Raw genomic sequence first — 16,803 nt, forward strand, 5'->3', positions numbered from 1 at the left:
TGAGGAGGAGTCTCTGATGGTTTGAGGTAGTGAATTCCAGAGGGTGAGAGCAGCGATGGAGAAAGCCCTGCCCCCCCCCCAGGATCTGAGTTTGGTCCGGATGGGGGGGGGGACAGGAGGTTAGCAGCAGCAGAGCGGAGGGTGCGGGTGGGAGTGTGTCTGTGGAGGAGGTCAGTCAGGTAGAATGGGGCCAGGTTATGGAGGGCTTTGTAGGTCATGAGGAGGATTTTGTACTGGATTCTCTGGGGGATGGGGAGCCAGTGGAGCTTGTAAAGGACGGGGGTGATATGGTCACGGGTCGGGAAGTGGGTGAGTAGACGGGCAGCGGAGTTCTGGATGTATTGGAGTTTATTGATGATTTTTGAGGGTGAACCATAGAGGAGGCTTTTACAGTAGTCCAGACGGGAGGTGATGAAGGCGTGGATGAGGGTTTCTGCAGTTGTGGAGGAGAGGGATGGACGGTGACGGGCGATGTTTTTGAGGTGGAAGAAGGCTGTCTTGGTGATGTGTTTAGTGTGTTTGTCGAAGGAGAGGGTTTGATCAAAGATGATGCCAAGATTCCGGATGTGAGGGGAGGTGGATACTGAGAAACCGTCGATGTTGAGGGTGAAGTTGTGGGTGGATTTGGTGGGCGTTTTTGGTCCAATGATGATGATTTCGGATTTGTCACAGTTTAGTTTGAGGAAATTGATTTGAAGCCAAGATTTTATTTCAGTGATGCAGTTTGTCAGGATAGAGTGTGTAGCAGTGGAGATTGACTTGGTGGAGATGAGGAGCTGGATATCATCGGCGAAGCAGTGGAATTGGAGACCATGACAGCGGATTAAGTGACTAAGGGGGAACAGGTACAGGATGAAGAGGAGGGGGCCGAGAACTGAACCTTGGGGGACACCTTGGGGGAGGGGAGCGGTGGGGGATTTGCAGTTATTAATGGAGATGAACTGGTGCCAGTCGGAGAGGTATGATTTGATCCAAGAGGGGGCAGTGCCGGTGATGTTAAAGGTGGTTTCAAGTCGGGTGAGGAGGATGGAGTGATTGATGGTGTCAAAGGCGGTGCTGAGGTCGAGGAGGATGAGAATGTTGAGGTTACCGGCATCAGAGAAGAGGAGAAAGTCGTTGGTGATTTTGAGGAGTGCAGTTTCAGTACTGTGATTGGAGCGGAATCCGGATTGGAATGTTTCATACAGGTTATTGGCAGAGAGGTGATGTTTGAGTTGAGAGGCTACAGCGTGTTCCAAAACTTTGGACAGAAAGGGTAGGTTGGAGATTGGTAAGTTTCAATGAGTATTGCGAGCAGTTTTGGGCCCCGTATACGAGGAAGGATGTGCTGACGTTGGAGGGAGTCCAGCGGAGGTTTACAAGAGTGCGAATGATCCCGGGGATGATTGGATCAGCGAATGATGATTGTTTTGACGGCACTGGGCCTGTACTCATTGCTGGAGTTTAGAAGGATGTGCGGCCACCTCATTGAAACTTACCAAATAATGAAAGGCCTGGATAGTGGATGTGGAGAGGATGTTTCCACTAGTGGGAGAATCGAGGAGCAGAGGATACAGCCTCAGAATAAAAGGACATACCTTTAGAAAGATGAGAGGGAATTTCTTTATTCAGAGGGTGGTGAATCTATGGTGAATTTATTACCACGGATAGCTGAGGAGGCCAAATCATTGGGTATTTTTAAGGCAGAGATTGACAGGATCGTGATTAGTAAGGGCGTCAAAAGTTTTGGAGAGATGGCTGGAGAATGGGTTTAAGAGGGAACTATAGATCAGCCAGGATTGAAAGGCGGAGTAGACTCGATGGGCCGAATGGCCTACTTCTGCTCCAATGACATTGACATACACTTTTGAACTTATGAGCCCATTGAGTCTGTACCAGATGATAGAACAACCTCATTACCTCACTAATCATCCTTGTAAACGGACCACCCCATGTTCCCATGAATTCCCACAGACTCTACCACTCTCCTTCACACACGGAGCAGTTTAGAGAGGTCAACTAACCTATCGATTCGCATGATTTTAGGATGCTTGGGGAAACCGGAGCATCTAGATGAAATGCACACTGTCACAGGAGAACGTGCAAACTTCACACAAGCAGCACCTGTGGTCAGGATTGAACCTGGTTATTTGGAGCTGTGACGCAGCAGTTCTACAAACTCATTATCTGTGCCACCGCACTCAGCCACACGTGTTCGCGACCAGGTCATTGGAAGTGAAGATACTGGTTTACAAAATGACGAGTGCTGGAGTAACTTAGAAGGCCAGGCACCATTTCTGGAGAACATGGATAGGTGATGATTCGAGTCACGGTCCATAAAGACAAAGATTTCAAGGCAGGATGCGCTATCAGTTTCAATTCAAATTTGGAAACACAATGAAGATTTGCAAGCCAAAAACACACCTATCAATGTTCTCCAGATGCTGCCTCACCCGCTGAGTTTCTCCAGCACTTTGTGTCCTTTTTTGAGCAGGATGCGTTGGTTGGTCCAAAACAAAGTCATTACTGTGTATGTTCATTTCTTTTCCACTATTTTAAAGTTCCATCTTAATTCCCATTTAAGTGGCAGATCAGTTCAAATCCAGTGAGCTGTGTTCTTATAAAGGCGATCTATTAATTTATACAATTGTACTAAAATAATACCAAGTACAGATTCCTTGAAAGTGGTAATAAGTCGATAGGATGATCAAGAAGGCTTTCGGCATATTGGCCTTCTTCAGTCAGAGTACTGAGAATAGACGTTGGGAGGTCATATTAGTTGTACAACATGCGAGGCCACACTTACACTATTTTGTTCAGTTTTGGTCACACTTATAGGAAAGATGTTTTCGAGCAGGAATGGGTGCAGAAAAGACTTACGAGGATGTTGCCAGGACTCGAGGGCCTGAGCTATAGGGAGAGGTTGAGCAGGCTAGGACTTTATTCCTTGGATCGCAGGAGGATGAAGGTTGATCTTATAGAGGTGCACAAGATAATGAGAGGAATAGATCGGGTAGACGCATAGCCTTTTACCCAGAGTAGGGAAGCGAGAACCAGAGGACATAGGTTGAAGAGTTAATGGGAACCTGAGGGGCAACTTTTTTTTATATTAAGGGGGGTAGGTGTATGGAATAATCTGCCAAAGGAGGCAGGTACTATCACAACATATAAGAAACATTTAGACAGGTACATGGATAGGATAGGTTTTGAGGGATATGGGCTACACACAGAGAAGTGGGGCTAGTGTAGATGGGGCATGTTTGTCAGTGTGGGCAAGTTGGGATGAAGGGCCAGTTTTCACGCTGGATGACTCAATGAGATGAGGTGTGTGCTCTGGGTACATACGGTTCAGTCCCGTGAAGCTGAACATTCCGATCTGTTGGGTGATGTGATCCCAAGTGCCGGGAGTTCCCAGTTTCTCCAGTTTTTCCCTTAGCTGCGCTCTCATCAGCAATACCCGGTCAGCCATGGTCTTCACATTACTTGCCCTGGAGGAGAAAATATCAACAAAGTAAAAGTACCAGAGTGAGTCAGTGGGCATCACATCACTTTAGTTTAGGGTTAAGTTTAGAGATGCAGCCTTCGAGTGGGATGGCCCAATATCCTCGTTTTACCATATTTGATTGAAAGATACAGCATGGAAACAGGTCCTTCAGCCCACTAACTCTACGCTGATCATCGATCACCCGTTCACACTACTTTTATATTACTAGAACATAGAACTAGTTTTCTTACCCACTCTCTACATAGTAGAGGCAATTCAGAGGCCAATTCACCTACAGGCCGGCACATCTGTGGGAAGAAACCGGAGCACCCAGAGGAAACTCATGCAACCGCCGGGAGAATGCGCAAACTCCGTACAGACAGCGCCCAAGGTCAGGATATAACCCTGGTCTCTGGACCTGTGAGGCACCAGCTCTGTCACCCTGTTGGTCCATAATGAACCCAGATGATAGTGACCTAGATGATAAAATGAATCTAGAGAAGAGCCAGGTTTGACATCAGATACATGCAGAGTGAGGCAAGACCTGATGGAATTGCTGAAACCAATCTTGGTGTTCCTGACTCAGCGGAGATGACTATTGCCAGATATTTCCTGTGACTTTTAAATTGTTTGTTGCTCTTTTGTGCCTGCAACGTGCTGCCAGAGATGGTGAAAGCAGATATGATTGTGATTTTTAAGAGGCTTTTTGATCGGCACATATATATGCAGGGCATGGAGGAGTATGGATCACATGCAGGCAGTGAAGATTAGCTTAACTTGGCATCATGTTTGGCATAGAGTTTGTGGGACGAAGGGACTGTTTGTGTACTGCTCCAAGAACTAGGTTATCTTGATACATCCACGGCAGCCTCTCTTTCTTAGAGAGAATCTACAATCTTTAGCAAGCACACTACTTCCAATGAAAATAAACCGGTGGCATGATGGCGCAGCAGTAGAGTTGCCAGTTCCGGGTTCAACTCTGACTACGGGTGCTGTCCGTACGGAGTTCATACATTCTCCCTGTGAACGAGTGGGTTTTCCCCGGGTGCCCTGGGTTTCCTCCCACACTCCAAAGATGTATGTGTTTATTGGTCCATTGGCTTCGGTAAAAAAAATTGTAAATTGTCCTCAGTATATAAGATATTCCTTTTGTGAGAGGTTGGGGGAAGCAGGAAGCAAAAAAAAAAATCGTGGTCGGCGTGGATTCAATGGGCCGAAGGGCCTGCTTCCGCGCTGTGCCTCTAAATAAAACTAAACTAAACTTCAGCAGTCCGCATTCGTGATCTCTACACTAGTTGGTCTGTAAATAAATGATCATTTTGCAATCTTGAACATGAAGAAACAAGCTTGACATCCCACAGGAGATCAACCCTAGATTGTTAATGGAACTGCGGCACAGACACTTGGATGGAATAATGGCTCAAAGGGACAGGCGGCTGGGATTGAGGCTGCAAACTGCTGCATGCACAGCGACGGACTCGGACAAAATGGTAAGAGAATGGATTGGCAACGACATAAAGACAACAAAAAAATCAAGATTTGTTTTGCAGGACATGCCATAAGGTTCAATTTAAAATTAGGGACACAAAGGATCTGACAAGAACCTAGTTTATGCCATAAGTGTAGTGTTTTTCGCAGAGTGGCGATTACACATTAAAAGAAATAAAAACACCTGGTGGATATGAGCATTGCAAAATAAATTTAGTCAAGAGAGAGCTGGATAGAGCTCTTGAGGATAGCGGGGTCAGGGAGAAGGCAGGAACGGGGTACTGATTGAGAATGATCAGCCATTGGCTCGAAGGGCCGAATGGCCTACTCCTGCGTCTATTGTCTATTGTCTATATAAGATGACGAACTGACACCGACTGATAAAATGTTAATCGGACCTTGGCATGAAAGTCATCAACATTTTAAAAATCCACACAGTAACACAGCAGCAAAGAAGTTGGGGCCAGCTTGTGTGGTCCATAACCCTTTAATTATATTTAGAAAGGACCTGCTTAGTTTTACTGAAAAAGACACAAAGTACTGGAGTAACTCAGTGGGTCAGGCAGCATCTCTGGAGAACATGGGTGGATGACCTTTCAGGTTGGGACCCTTCTTTAGACCAAGAGCCTTTTTCAGACCTTAACAGGTAACAGATGTCCACCTATCTATGTTCTCCAGAGAGATACTGCCTGGCCCACTGTTACTCCAGCACTTTGTGACTTTTTTTGTAAGCCTGCAGTTCCTATTAACCTTTTAATTATCACACTCTTATTAAAGATCACTTGCTAGACTTTGTCCCACCCCTATCTCTCCTTTAGCCTTTGTCCCCACTACCATAATCAGTCTGAAGAACAGACCCGACCCAAAACATCGTCTGTCCATGTTCGTCAAAGATGATGCCTGACCCAATGAGTTACTCCAGCACTTAGTGTCCTTTTTGGTAAACCAGCACCTGAAGTTCCTTGTGTCTCCTTATTACAGATCAAACTGGTTTAGGATTAGAGAATGCAGAAAGTGGGAAAGGTGGAGGATTTCTACAGAAGGAAGTGTTGGGTGTATGAAAAGAAATGATGAATAAAAACCTACAGCATATACATTGTAAGGCACGTGATCTTCTAGGACTTAGCACTGCCCTTGGCATTTAACTTAAACACTCAAAATTTGCCCATTAACACTTTTCAGATTTATTGACTCTGCCACTCATAGCCCTGCCTTAATATACTTGAACCTCTCCAGCTAGAATTTCCTTCCTAAATCCCTCTCTACTGTATAAGACACCCATTAATATCCTCCTATTTAGTTTAGAGATACAACGTGGAAACAGGTGCATTGGCCCACTGAGTCCAAGCCGACCAGCGATCAGTCGTACACTAAATGCTATCCCACACACTAGGGGCAATTTACAGAAGCCAATTAACCTACAAACCTGCACGTCGTTGGAATGTAGGAAGAAACCGGAGCACCCGGAGGAAACCCTCGGAGTCACAGGGAGAACGTACCAACCTCGTGCAGACAGCACCCGCAGTCAGAATTGAACTCAGGACTCTGGTGCTGTAAGGAAGCAACTCTACCACTGCGCCACTTGCACTACTCTTATACTCAGCTTTTGTCTGGATATTTCTGTATGCATTTTCAGCTAGCTTTTTATATAACGACTAAGTATATATGACTACTTGTAACACGATTAATCTCCCATGGCCCTAAATGGAAGCTATAATTTGAAGACAAGGTAGAAATGAACCAAAGCATCCGGATATAATTCAGTCACCTTTTGAACATAAATTGCATTCTTGTTATAATATATAATTTGAGAATTATTTGTAGATTAAATACAGTTTGGGATGGAGAGAAGGGGAACTGTTTGATCCTGTTTCTCTGTGTTTCAGGCCAGGGCGCAGGGAAGTACAGAAGTATTGCAACGTTGTGCCATCCACTGTTAAGAGAGGTGCAAGTACAAGATCATGAGGGGAATAGATCAGGTAAATGCACACTTTTACCAAGAGTAGGTGAATCAAGAACCGGAGGACATAGGTTTAAGGTGAGAGGGGAAAGATTTAATGAGGGGCAACTTTTTTTACACACACACAAAGGTTCTTGGGTGCTAAGATAAAAGGGCCGGCACAGTGCTACAGCAGTACAGTTGCAGCCTTACAGCGCCAGTGACCCGGGTACGATCACGACTACGGATGCATTCTGTATGGAGTTTGTACGTTCTCCCCGTGCACGTGCAGGTTTTTTCCGGGTGCTCCTGTTTCTTTCCAAACTCCAAAGACGTGCAGATTGTAGGCTAATCGACATCTATAAATCACCTCTACAGTGTACGATTCAAAACTGGGATAACATAGAATTGGTGTACAGATGATCGTTGGTTGGTGCGGGCCCAGTGGGCCTGTTTTCAGGCTGTATCACTAAACCAAACAAGGAGTAGACAAAAAGAACTGCAGATGCTTATTTACAAAAAAAGACACAAAGTGCTGGAGTGACTCAACAGGTCAGATATGTTCTTTAGATAATAAGTTTCAGGTTGGGACCCTTTTTTCACAGTGATAGTAGTGGGGGTAGAAAGCTAGAAGAGAAGTGGGGGCAGGCCAAAGCCAGACAAGTGATAGGTGGATACATATGAGGGAGGTTTGATTCACAAAGGCTAGAAATGAAAAGAAAAAAGGTCTGTGAAATAAGGAGAGGTGTATGAAATGTGAAGCCAGAGGAAGGGAGATAGGTAGAAGGGAGATAGGTAGAAGGGGACAGGAGAAATGGGGGCAGGATAATGGTAGAAATGGGTGCGCATCCAGGAAGGACACAGGGAAGAGAGGGGTAAAAAGGGGGAGGGGCTGATTACCTAAAATTGGAGAACTCAATGTTCTTACCAAAACGTCACCAAGCGCTGGAGTACCTCATTGGGTCAGGCAGCAGAGTCCCGACCCGAAATGTCACCTATCCATGTTCTCCAGAAATTCTCCCTGACCCACTGAGTTACTCCAGCACTTGGTGTCCTTTTGTGTAAACCAGTATCTGCAGTTCATTGTTTCTACATTTCAATGTTCATACCATTTGGGTTGAAAGCTACACAAGCAGAATATGAGATGCTGTTCCTCCAGTTTACGTGTGGCCTGACAATGGATGTGGCCCAGGACAGAAAGGTTAGTGTGAGAATGGGAAGGGGAGCAAATGGGTAGCAACCGGGAGATTCATCAGGACAGAGAGGTCAGTTTTGGAATGGGAAGAGTGAGGTGTTAGAACTATTTCGGCAACTTTAAAAATAAATAGACGTCTACAAGCACAATGTCATTTCACTGCACGAATGTCTCCTCACCATTCTGCAAAGAGAGCAGAGTCATTAAGTGTAGTGGATACAATTCGAGCCCCTTGAGCGGGAGGGTTTGACCATATTGTCCGGGCTATCTTCTCCATCTGCGACCGAATCCTGTTCACGTTGTCGGTGTCCTTGGCCACGATGCACAGGTTTCCAACTCGCTCATCTGTGAACAAGGAGGGAGGAATTAAACGGGGCATTCTTTGTTACATGTGTAGATACAAGGAACTGCAGAGGCAGGTTTCTAAAAAAAACTGCTGGAGTAACAGCGACTTGTGCAGCATCTCTGGGGAACATGGTTGTGGCGGCAGAGTGGCTGCCTTGCAACATCAGAGACCCAGGTTCAATTCTGACCAGGGGTGCTGACTGTACAGAGTTTGTATGTTCTTCTTGTGACCATGTGGGTTTTCTCCGGGTGCTCCGGTTTACTCCCACACGCAAACGATATACAGGTTTGTAGGTTAATTGGCTTCTGTAAATTGTCCCTCATGTATAGAATAGTGCTAGTGTACCAGGTGATCGCTTGTGCTATCATGTGACGGAGGCACAAAAATAAGGCACCATCAAACAGGCATGATCAAAGAGACAGACAGACAGACAGACAGACAGACAGACAGACAGACAGACAGACAGACAGACAGACAGACAGACAGACAGACAGACAGACAGACAGACAGACAGACAGACAGACAGACAGACAGACAGACAGACAGACAGACAGACAGACAGACAGACAGATAGATAGATAGATAGATAGATAGATAGATAGATAGATAGATAGATAGATAGATAGATAGATAGATAGATAGATAGATAGATAGATTTTACCCAGGTCCAAGGAAAATTTCACCCAAAATTACAATCATGGCATCCCAAAACCAAAACATAATTTCTCGGTGCAATGATGGGAAACCACTGATCAGGAACAATGGCCGTCAGCGCTGTGAATATCTGGCAGTCAAGAGGAGGAATCGGAGGAATATCAATCACATGCGGGCAGATGTGATTAGTTTATATTGGCATCATGTTCGGCACAGATATTGTGGGCCCAAGAGCTTGGTCTTGTGCTGTACTGTTCCATGTTCTAGGTTTAGGTTTATTACTTGGGCGGCACAGAGCCACGGCAGTAGAGTTGCTACCTCACAGTGCCAGAAACCTGGGTTCGGTCCTGACTAAGGATGCTGTCTGTGTGGAGATTGTACGCTCTCCCCGAGACCACGTGGGTTTCTTCCCACATCCCAAAGATGTGCGGGTTTGTAGGTTAATTCCTTCTGTAAATTGTCCTTAGTGTGTAGAATAGTACTAGTGTGCGGGTGATCGCTGTTCGACATGGACTAGGTGGGCCGAAGGGCCTATGTCCACATTGCATTTCTAAACTAAGCTATTGTTACGTGTGCCCAAGGTACAGTGAAAAGCTGTGTTTTGCATGCCATTAAAACAGATCAGATATACCATACATGAATACAATCAAATCAAACTAAAGTACAATGGTCAGAGCAAAGAGGGAGATACGAAGCACCAAATACAGTTCTCAATTTGAATACAGTTAATTTTGATGAATAGGACAATTAATTTATAATTCATGTCCCCTTTTGAGCAGGTATTTAAATCTAACCCTTATTTTGTTTGCGAATTCTTATTCAAAGATTTATATCAGGGCGACACTGTGGCGCAGCAGTAGAGTTGCTGCCTTTCAGCGCCAGAGACCCGGGTTCAATCCTGTCTAAGGGTGTTTGTTGTCAGTATAGAGTTTGTACGTTCTCCCTGTGACCGTGTGGAATTTCTCCACGTGTTCTGGATTCTCCTCCCCCCCCCCCCCCCCCTCACATCCCAAAGACATGCAGGATTTGTAGGTTAATTGGCTTCAGTAAATTGTCCCTGAGGACCTGTTTCCACGCTGTGTCCCTAAACTGAACTATCAAAAGGAAAAAAAGCTTTACAAAATAGAAGGACAACTGAGTAGGGTTCTACTCTAGTAGTGGAGTATCAGGTATTAAATTAACATGAAATGAACCTACTCCAACTGGATGCAAAACACAAATTATGCATAGTTTAATGCTGATAAGTGTGAGGTGCTGCATTTTGGTAGGACAAATCAAAATAGGACGTACAGGGTAAATGGTAGGGAATTGAGGAATGCAGTGGAACAGAGGGATCTGGGAATAACTGTGCATTGTTCCCTGAAGGTGGAATCTCATGTGGATAGGGTGGTGAAGAAGGCGTTTGGTATGCTTGCCTTTATAGATCAGAGCATCGAATATAGAAGTTGGGATGTAATGTTGAAATTGTACAGGGCATTGGTGAGGCCGAATCTGGAGTATGGTGTGCAGTTCTGGTCGCCAAATTATAGGAAGGATGTCGACAAAATGGAGAGGGTACAGAGGAGATTTACTAGAATGTTGCCTGGGTTTCAGCACTTAAGCTACAGAGAGAGGTTGAACAGGTTGGGTCTTTATTCTTTGGAGCGTAGAAGGTTGAGGGGGGACTTGATAGAGGTTTTTAAAATTTTAAGAGGGACGGACAGAGTTAACGTGGGTAGACTTTTCCCTTTGAGAGTGGGGAAGATTCCAACAAGGGGACATAACTTCAGAATTAAGGGACAAAAGTTTAGGGGTAACATGAGGGGTAACTTCTTTACTCAGAGGGTGGTGGCTGGGTAGAATGAGCTTCATGGAAGTGGTGGAGGCAGGCTCGATTTTATTATTTAAGAGTAAATTGGATAGGTATATGGATGGGAGGGGATTGGAGGGTTATGGTCTGAGAGCAGGTAGATGAGACTAGGTCAGAGAAAGTGGTCGGCATGGACTGGTAGGGCCGAACGGGCTTGTTTCCGTGCTGTAATTGTTATATGGTTATATGGTTATATAGAATCTTTGGCATTCAGATGCAATTTTTGAAAAAAATACAAAGGAAAATAACTGCAGATGCTGGTTTAAATCGAAGGTAGACACAAAATGCTGGAGTAATTCAGCGGGTCAGGCAGCATCTCAGGAGAGAAGGAATGGGTGACGTTTTGTGTTGAGACCCTTCTTCAGACTGAATATTTGATATTTGCAGATCTTTTCCAGAAATATTGAATAATTACTATTTCCAGAAAATGAAAATCAAGAGCCAGAGGCCATTCAGCCCATCAATCCCATTCCATTGATACAGCACGCACGATCTTTCTATCACGTTACCTCTCCCATGGTACTGGTTAACCACCGCAAATCTCTCTTCTCAACCTGCCAGCCCCTTCCCCCTCCCCCCAGAACAATTGAATATTTAATCTTGCTCTCAATTGCCTTTTTAAGGGAGATCATTTCAAATCTAGTTTAGACATCAGTTGACCTCAAATCCGGCCATTCACTGTCTGATCTATTAATTGTACAATTGCACCATCTTTTGAGATACAATCAAATCGCTGAGAGGTTTCCTTTCAAAATTCAAAGAGCTAGACAAGGTACATTTTTACAGGACAGAAGATTCATTCAACCTGTACTGACTTTCTGTACAAGCAATTTAGTTCAACTCCATTTTATTCACTGCAAAGTATGTTCCTATCTTATAGCCACAAAATTAGAAGGAGGTTCACAACTTGGGTCTGACGACCAGCAGACAAAAGGTGGATATTATCTATAATTTAAGATGAATCAGATCTTGGCTAATGGACCTTGATTGGGAATTCTGTAAACTGTCCCATCTGAGTAACACAAATATCCAATGCCAACAGGCATTTGTTTTAAACCTCCACAAATTGGCTTGGATTTAAAATCTGCACTCCTATATATAAATCAGCAAGCCATTGTAAAGAAAAAAGTATCAAAGTACTTTTTAAAATGTGGGAACTGCAGAGGTTTCCCAACGAGACTAATTAGAAACGAAAGACTTGTATTTCTAACACAATTCAATCGCAAACTTTCAGTATGGCAAATAATTATATTACGATGTCTGGGTTACTTTATGGCAATCCAGGCGATGTTGTTCTAGTTTAAAGTTAAGAAAGTTAGATGGAGTAAGTTTGACCAACACCATCATTCGTATTTAAAAACTTAAATCAGTCTCATACCCAAGTTGTTGACTGGGAATACAATTGGTCTTTAAAAAAAAAAGAATTTCACGATTTTTAAGCTGCAGCCAAAATTCCAACTGAACTATATTTGATCAAGTTTGAAGTGCAGCCTTGGAATGACAAGCAGATGTAAAATTGCTCTGATTGCTGAAAAGAATAAGAACAGCTGCCCCTACTGAGAGCACACTTAAACTTTCTGTAGTGTACGATGCCATTCAAAAGTGGCCAACCACAGCAAATGGATATTTTGATCAGCACCAATGGTAGTTTAAATTTCAACTCTGATTGTAAATGTTTCAGGTTTGCTCTGGACTGTGTCATACTCTTGGCTGGCACAAGAGAAACAATCTAACTAGTGGTGTTTTACTATGGTAAGATTGTGTTGCCCACAAAATGGCTGTCGCAGTTTCATAAAAGCCAACCAAAAAGCAATAAAATGCCCAGCAAAAGAAAAATCTTTTTTTCCCTTTTAAAAACAGAATGTCAATTCCAAAATCATCTAATTTTCATAATAAATTGTTCAATAGAGCAACCAATTAAACAGATGGGGACCACATATTGGTTCCCATGTTGATCTCCCATATTTACTCTGTATATTTAAGTTCATCCAAACTCATCCTAAACAAGAGTTATAAACTTCGCATCATACTGTCGGGTACCACAGTGAGGTTTGGGAACAGTTCTGCCCAAGACCACAAGACATTGCAGAGTTGTAGATGCAGCCCAGTCCATCACACAGACCAGCCTCCCCCCCAATATTGACTCTCCCCAATATGGATGTGGAGAGGATGTTTCCACTAGTGCGAGAGTCTAGGACCAAAGACCATATCCTCAGAATAAAAGGACGTACCTTTAGAAAGGAGACAAGGCAGTGGATATAGGGAATTCATTGCCATCAATGGCTGTGGAGAGCAAGTCATTGGATATTTTTAAAGCGAAGATTGATAGTTTCTTGATTAATAAGGGCGTCAAAAGTTATGGGGAAAAGGCAGGAGAATGGGGTTGAGAGAGAAAAGTAGATCAGCCATGATCGAATTGTAGAGCAGATTCGATAGGCTCAAAGCCCTAACTCTGCTCCTTATGTCTTATGGTCTTATCAAGGGTATCTTTCATTGAATGAAAAACAAACAGATTCTGATCTACTCTAATGAATTATTGGATAGCTTCTTCGAACATTTTATGCCTGTGTTCGTGCATATTTAGGTTAGTGGAAACTTGGGAGCTTAAACTAACCAGACCAACTTCATGTGTATTTAGTCTACAGTTTCATGACTGCTCCCAAAGTAGAAACCCTGCACCATAATCTCAAGATCCAGTATGGAAATTACATTCTGATTAACACTGTCTCTCTGAGCTCCCACTTCTTTGACTGCGAGGGGCCCCCTCCATATTTCCCCAATTCCAGTAAAACTCAGTGTATGATTTAGAGGCAAAATATTTCTTAAAAGCAAGTCCTTAATGGCATGCAGTCTGACATACAATTACAAAACTGCTTCAGATCAGGTTCCGAAACGGATTTAAAAAACATACACAACTTCCTCCGTTAGAATCCAGCAGAACAAAAGAAAACACAAAGTGCTGGAGGGATGCCGACTGACCCGGTAAGTTACTCTAGCACTTTATGTCTTTTTTCTTACACCAACATCTGCAGTTCTTTGTGCATAAAACAAAACACAAACTTTTCTGATCATCATATGCCTTTGCGCAAAAAGTATCTATTTTACGAAACGGACAGGTGCAAATTATTACATATTTATGGCGTTATGAACGTCACTGCACCCACAGTCACTGTTTGTTACCTTTCAGGATTCTGAGCAGCATTGCATTGAGTAGATGTTGAAGGGGCCATTCACACAGTAATGCTACTTATCAGAGAATTACAAGGAACCTCAGATGCTGGAATCTTGCGAAGTGCTGGAGTGACTCAGCGAGTCAGGCAGTACCTTTGGAAGACATGGACAGGCAACGTTTTGGGTCAGGATCCTTTATTCAGACCTCAGAACCTGGTTGAAGAGCAGGAGAGCATTAGGAATCAGAGGGGGAGCAGTGAAAGAGGGTCTCGGAGAACTCCTGTCGGAATAGAGGAGAACTTCCTTTAGGTGGTTTTGCAGTGGAGAAGCAAAATGGAGACACAAGGATCTGCTGATGCTGAGTCTGAATAAAAAAGGTCCTAATCCAAAATGTCACCTATCCATTTCCTTCACATATGCTGCCTGACCTGCTGAGTTATTCCAGCAAGTTGTGTTCTACATCAGAGTGTTAGTTAACTTACTAGAAACAAGAAATTGCCGTTGCTGGCTTACCAAGAAAGGAGACAAAGTGCTGGAGTAACTCAGCAGGTCAGGCAGCATCTCGGGAGAGAAGGAATGGTCAGGCAGCATCTCTGGAGAACATGGAGAGGCGACATTTCGGGTGGGGCTGAAGAAGGGTCGCTACCCCAATCGTCACCTATCCATGTTCTCCAGGGATGCTGCTTGACCCGCTGAGTTATTCCAGTACTTTGTGTCTCTACACAGCTCTGGTGCTGTTCCAATCAGCTAAAAAATGGAGCAACGTGACAATTTTGTCTACTTTCCTTTGGATTCAGAAATGACCAAAAGATATCAAACATTTTATAATTTATAATAGCTGTTACTTACTGTATAATCCAAAATTCTTAGAAAAGGATTGGGCGCAGAAAAGCTCAAAACCTTGGCTTACAAAGTAACGAACAGCCCAGGCATCTTTATCCAAGCTTCCAGATGCGAAGCCCTGATAGGCTGAATCAAAGAACGGGAAGAGGGACCTTTTCTGCAAATGGAGAGACGATAGATGATGGAATACAGTACAGAAAGAAAGTGAAATATTCAACAGATTGCTTTGATTTTCTGCAAATGTTCTTTCTTTTGGATTTTAACGTGGAAACAGGCCCTTTGGCCCACCGAGTCCACACTGACTAGTGATCCCTGTACCCATGCACAATCTTTACCGAAGCCAATTAAACTACAAATGTACGTCTTTGGAGTGTGGGAGGAAACTGGAGCACCCGGAGAAAACTCATGTGGTCACAGGCTGAACATCCAAACTCCATTCAGCCAGCACCCGTAGTCAGGATCGAACCCCGGTCTCTGGCGCTGTAAGGCAGCAACTCTACCACTGCACTACTCTTAGCGGATTTCCCTGAACCTTCAGCTGGCTAATCCATGCGTGTGGTTTGGACTGTTATGTCTGGGTTCCAAAAGGGAAAGTAAAAGCACATCAAGTCATCAAAGGGTAGTTTATACAAATCATTAAATATTGTGGCAAGCTAATGTAAGTGTAAACAGTCAAAGCAAATGTTAGTGCACCCATAGACAAATTTTGTGGAAGTGGGGCCAGCAAAAGTTACATGTGAAGAATATAGTACATTATCAATTTTTAGTTTTAGAAATACAGTATGGAAACAGCTCCTTCAGCCCAATGAGTCCACGGCGACCATCGATCACCCGTACACACTCGTTCCATTATCCTAAGGAGTCATTTACAGAGGCCAATTAACCTATAAACCCACACGTACTTAGGATGTGGAAGGAAACAGAAGCACCCAGAGGAAACCCACGCAGGGGGAACGTGCAGATTCCACGCAGGCACCACCGGAGGTCAGGATAGAACTCGGGTCTTTGGCATTGCGACGCAGCAGTTCTACCGGCATCACCTGTGTGCCATCCAATTTTCTGCCAATATAAGAGGCAGCTATTCGCTGCTGTCTCTCAGCTTCACAGCAGAGAAGTGAGAATCTGTGAACTTCACATGTTCTCCCTTTGACTGTACAGATTCATTCCCCCACCCATCTCTGTGCTCCTGTTTTCTCTCACATCCTGAAGATGTGCTGTTTGTTTTATAAACTGGCTACCGCAGATTGCTACAAATGTAGTTGGGTGGGGGGATGGAGGGGGAGTGGGAGGCATGGGGTGGTCATGGGAGAGAGAACAGGTTACAGGAAGACTGGGAAACAGGATTGTTCAGAGGGCTGAATGGCCTATTTATGTATTGTGTGGAAATTTGAAAATATGAAGAAATATTGTTATTGTTTGGAGCAATTTTAGAATAATTGGCTATAATTTTGATTGAACATGACCCCAAAGGATCTGATCATTCAGTGGCGTGCATTGTACAAGCTACACGTAGGTCTCTAAGTTTCTTGCACAAAAAAAAATAAAAAAATAAAAGGATAGAGCTATCCATGCTGAGTGCCTTCAAAGCTCACAAGAATATATATCTCAGTGCTTTTTGTTTGATGTTTTTGATATTCGGAAATCAACACTCAAGGCCACTGGCTGACATAGGAACGGAGGTTCCAGTGGAAAATACAAAATGGGTGACACAGTGGCTAAGCAGTAGAGCTGCTGCCTCACAGCGCCAGAGACCCAGGTTCGATCCCGACGATGGGTACTGTCCGTACAGAGTTTGCGCATTCACCCTGTGACCGGATGGGTTTTCTCCAGGTGCTCCAGTTTCCTCCCATAACTC

General features: G+C 44.0%; 1 protein-coding gene across 1 annotated transcript in view; it reads right to left on the reverse strand.

Moving 5' to 3' along the window:
• Nucleotides 1-16,803, reverse strand: part of got1 (glutamic-oxaloacetic transaminase 1, soluble) — a 55,722-nt gene that overhangs the window by 12,740 nt on the left and 26,179 nt on the right. Inside the window, exons 6-8 of the mRNA XM_078413362.1 lie at nucleotides 14,955-15,105; nucleotides 8,265-8,430; nucleotides 3,325-3,467 (exon numbers count right to left, since the gene is read on the reverse strand). Of these exons, the coding sequence (XP_078269488.1) occupies nucleotides 3,325-3,467; nucleotides 8,265-8,430; nucleotides 14,955-15,105 (460 nt within the window). The remainder of the gene's footprint in view (nucleotides 1-3,324; nucleotides 3,468-8,264; nucleotides 8,431-14,954; nucleotides 15,106-16,803) is intronic.

Source organism: Rhinoraja longicauda, chromosome 16, assembly GCF_053455715.1.
Source record: "Rhinoraja longicauda isolate Sanriku21f chromosome 16, sRhiLon1.1, whole genome shotgun sequence".
Taxonomy (NCBI): Eukaryota; Metazoa; Chordata; class Chondrichthyes; order Rajiformes; family Arhynchobatidae; genus Rhinoraja; species Rhinoraja longicauda.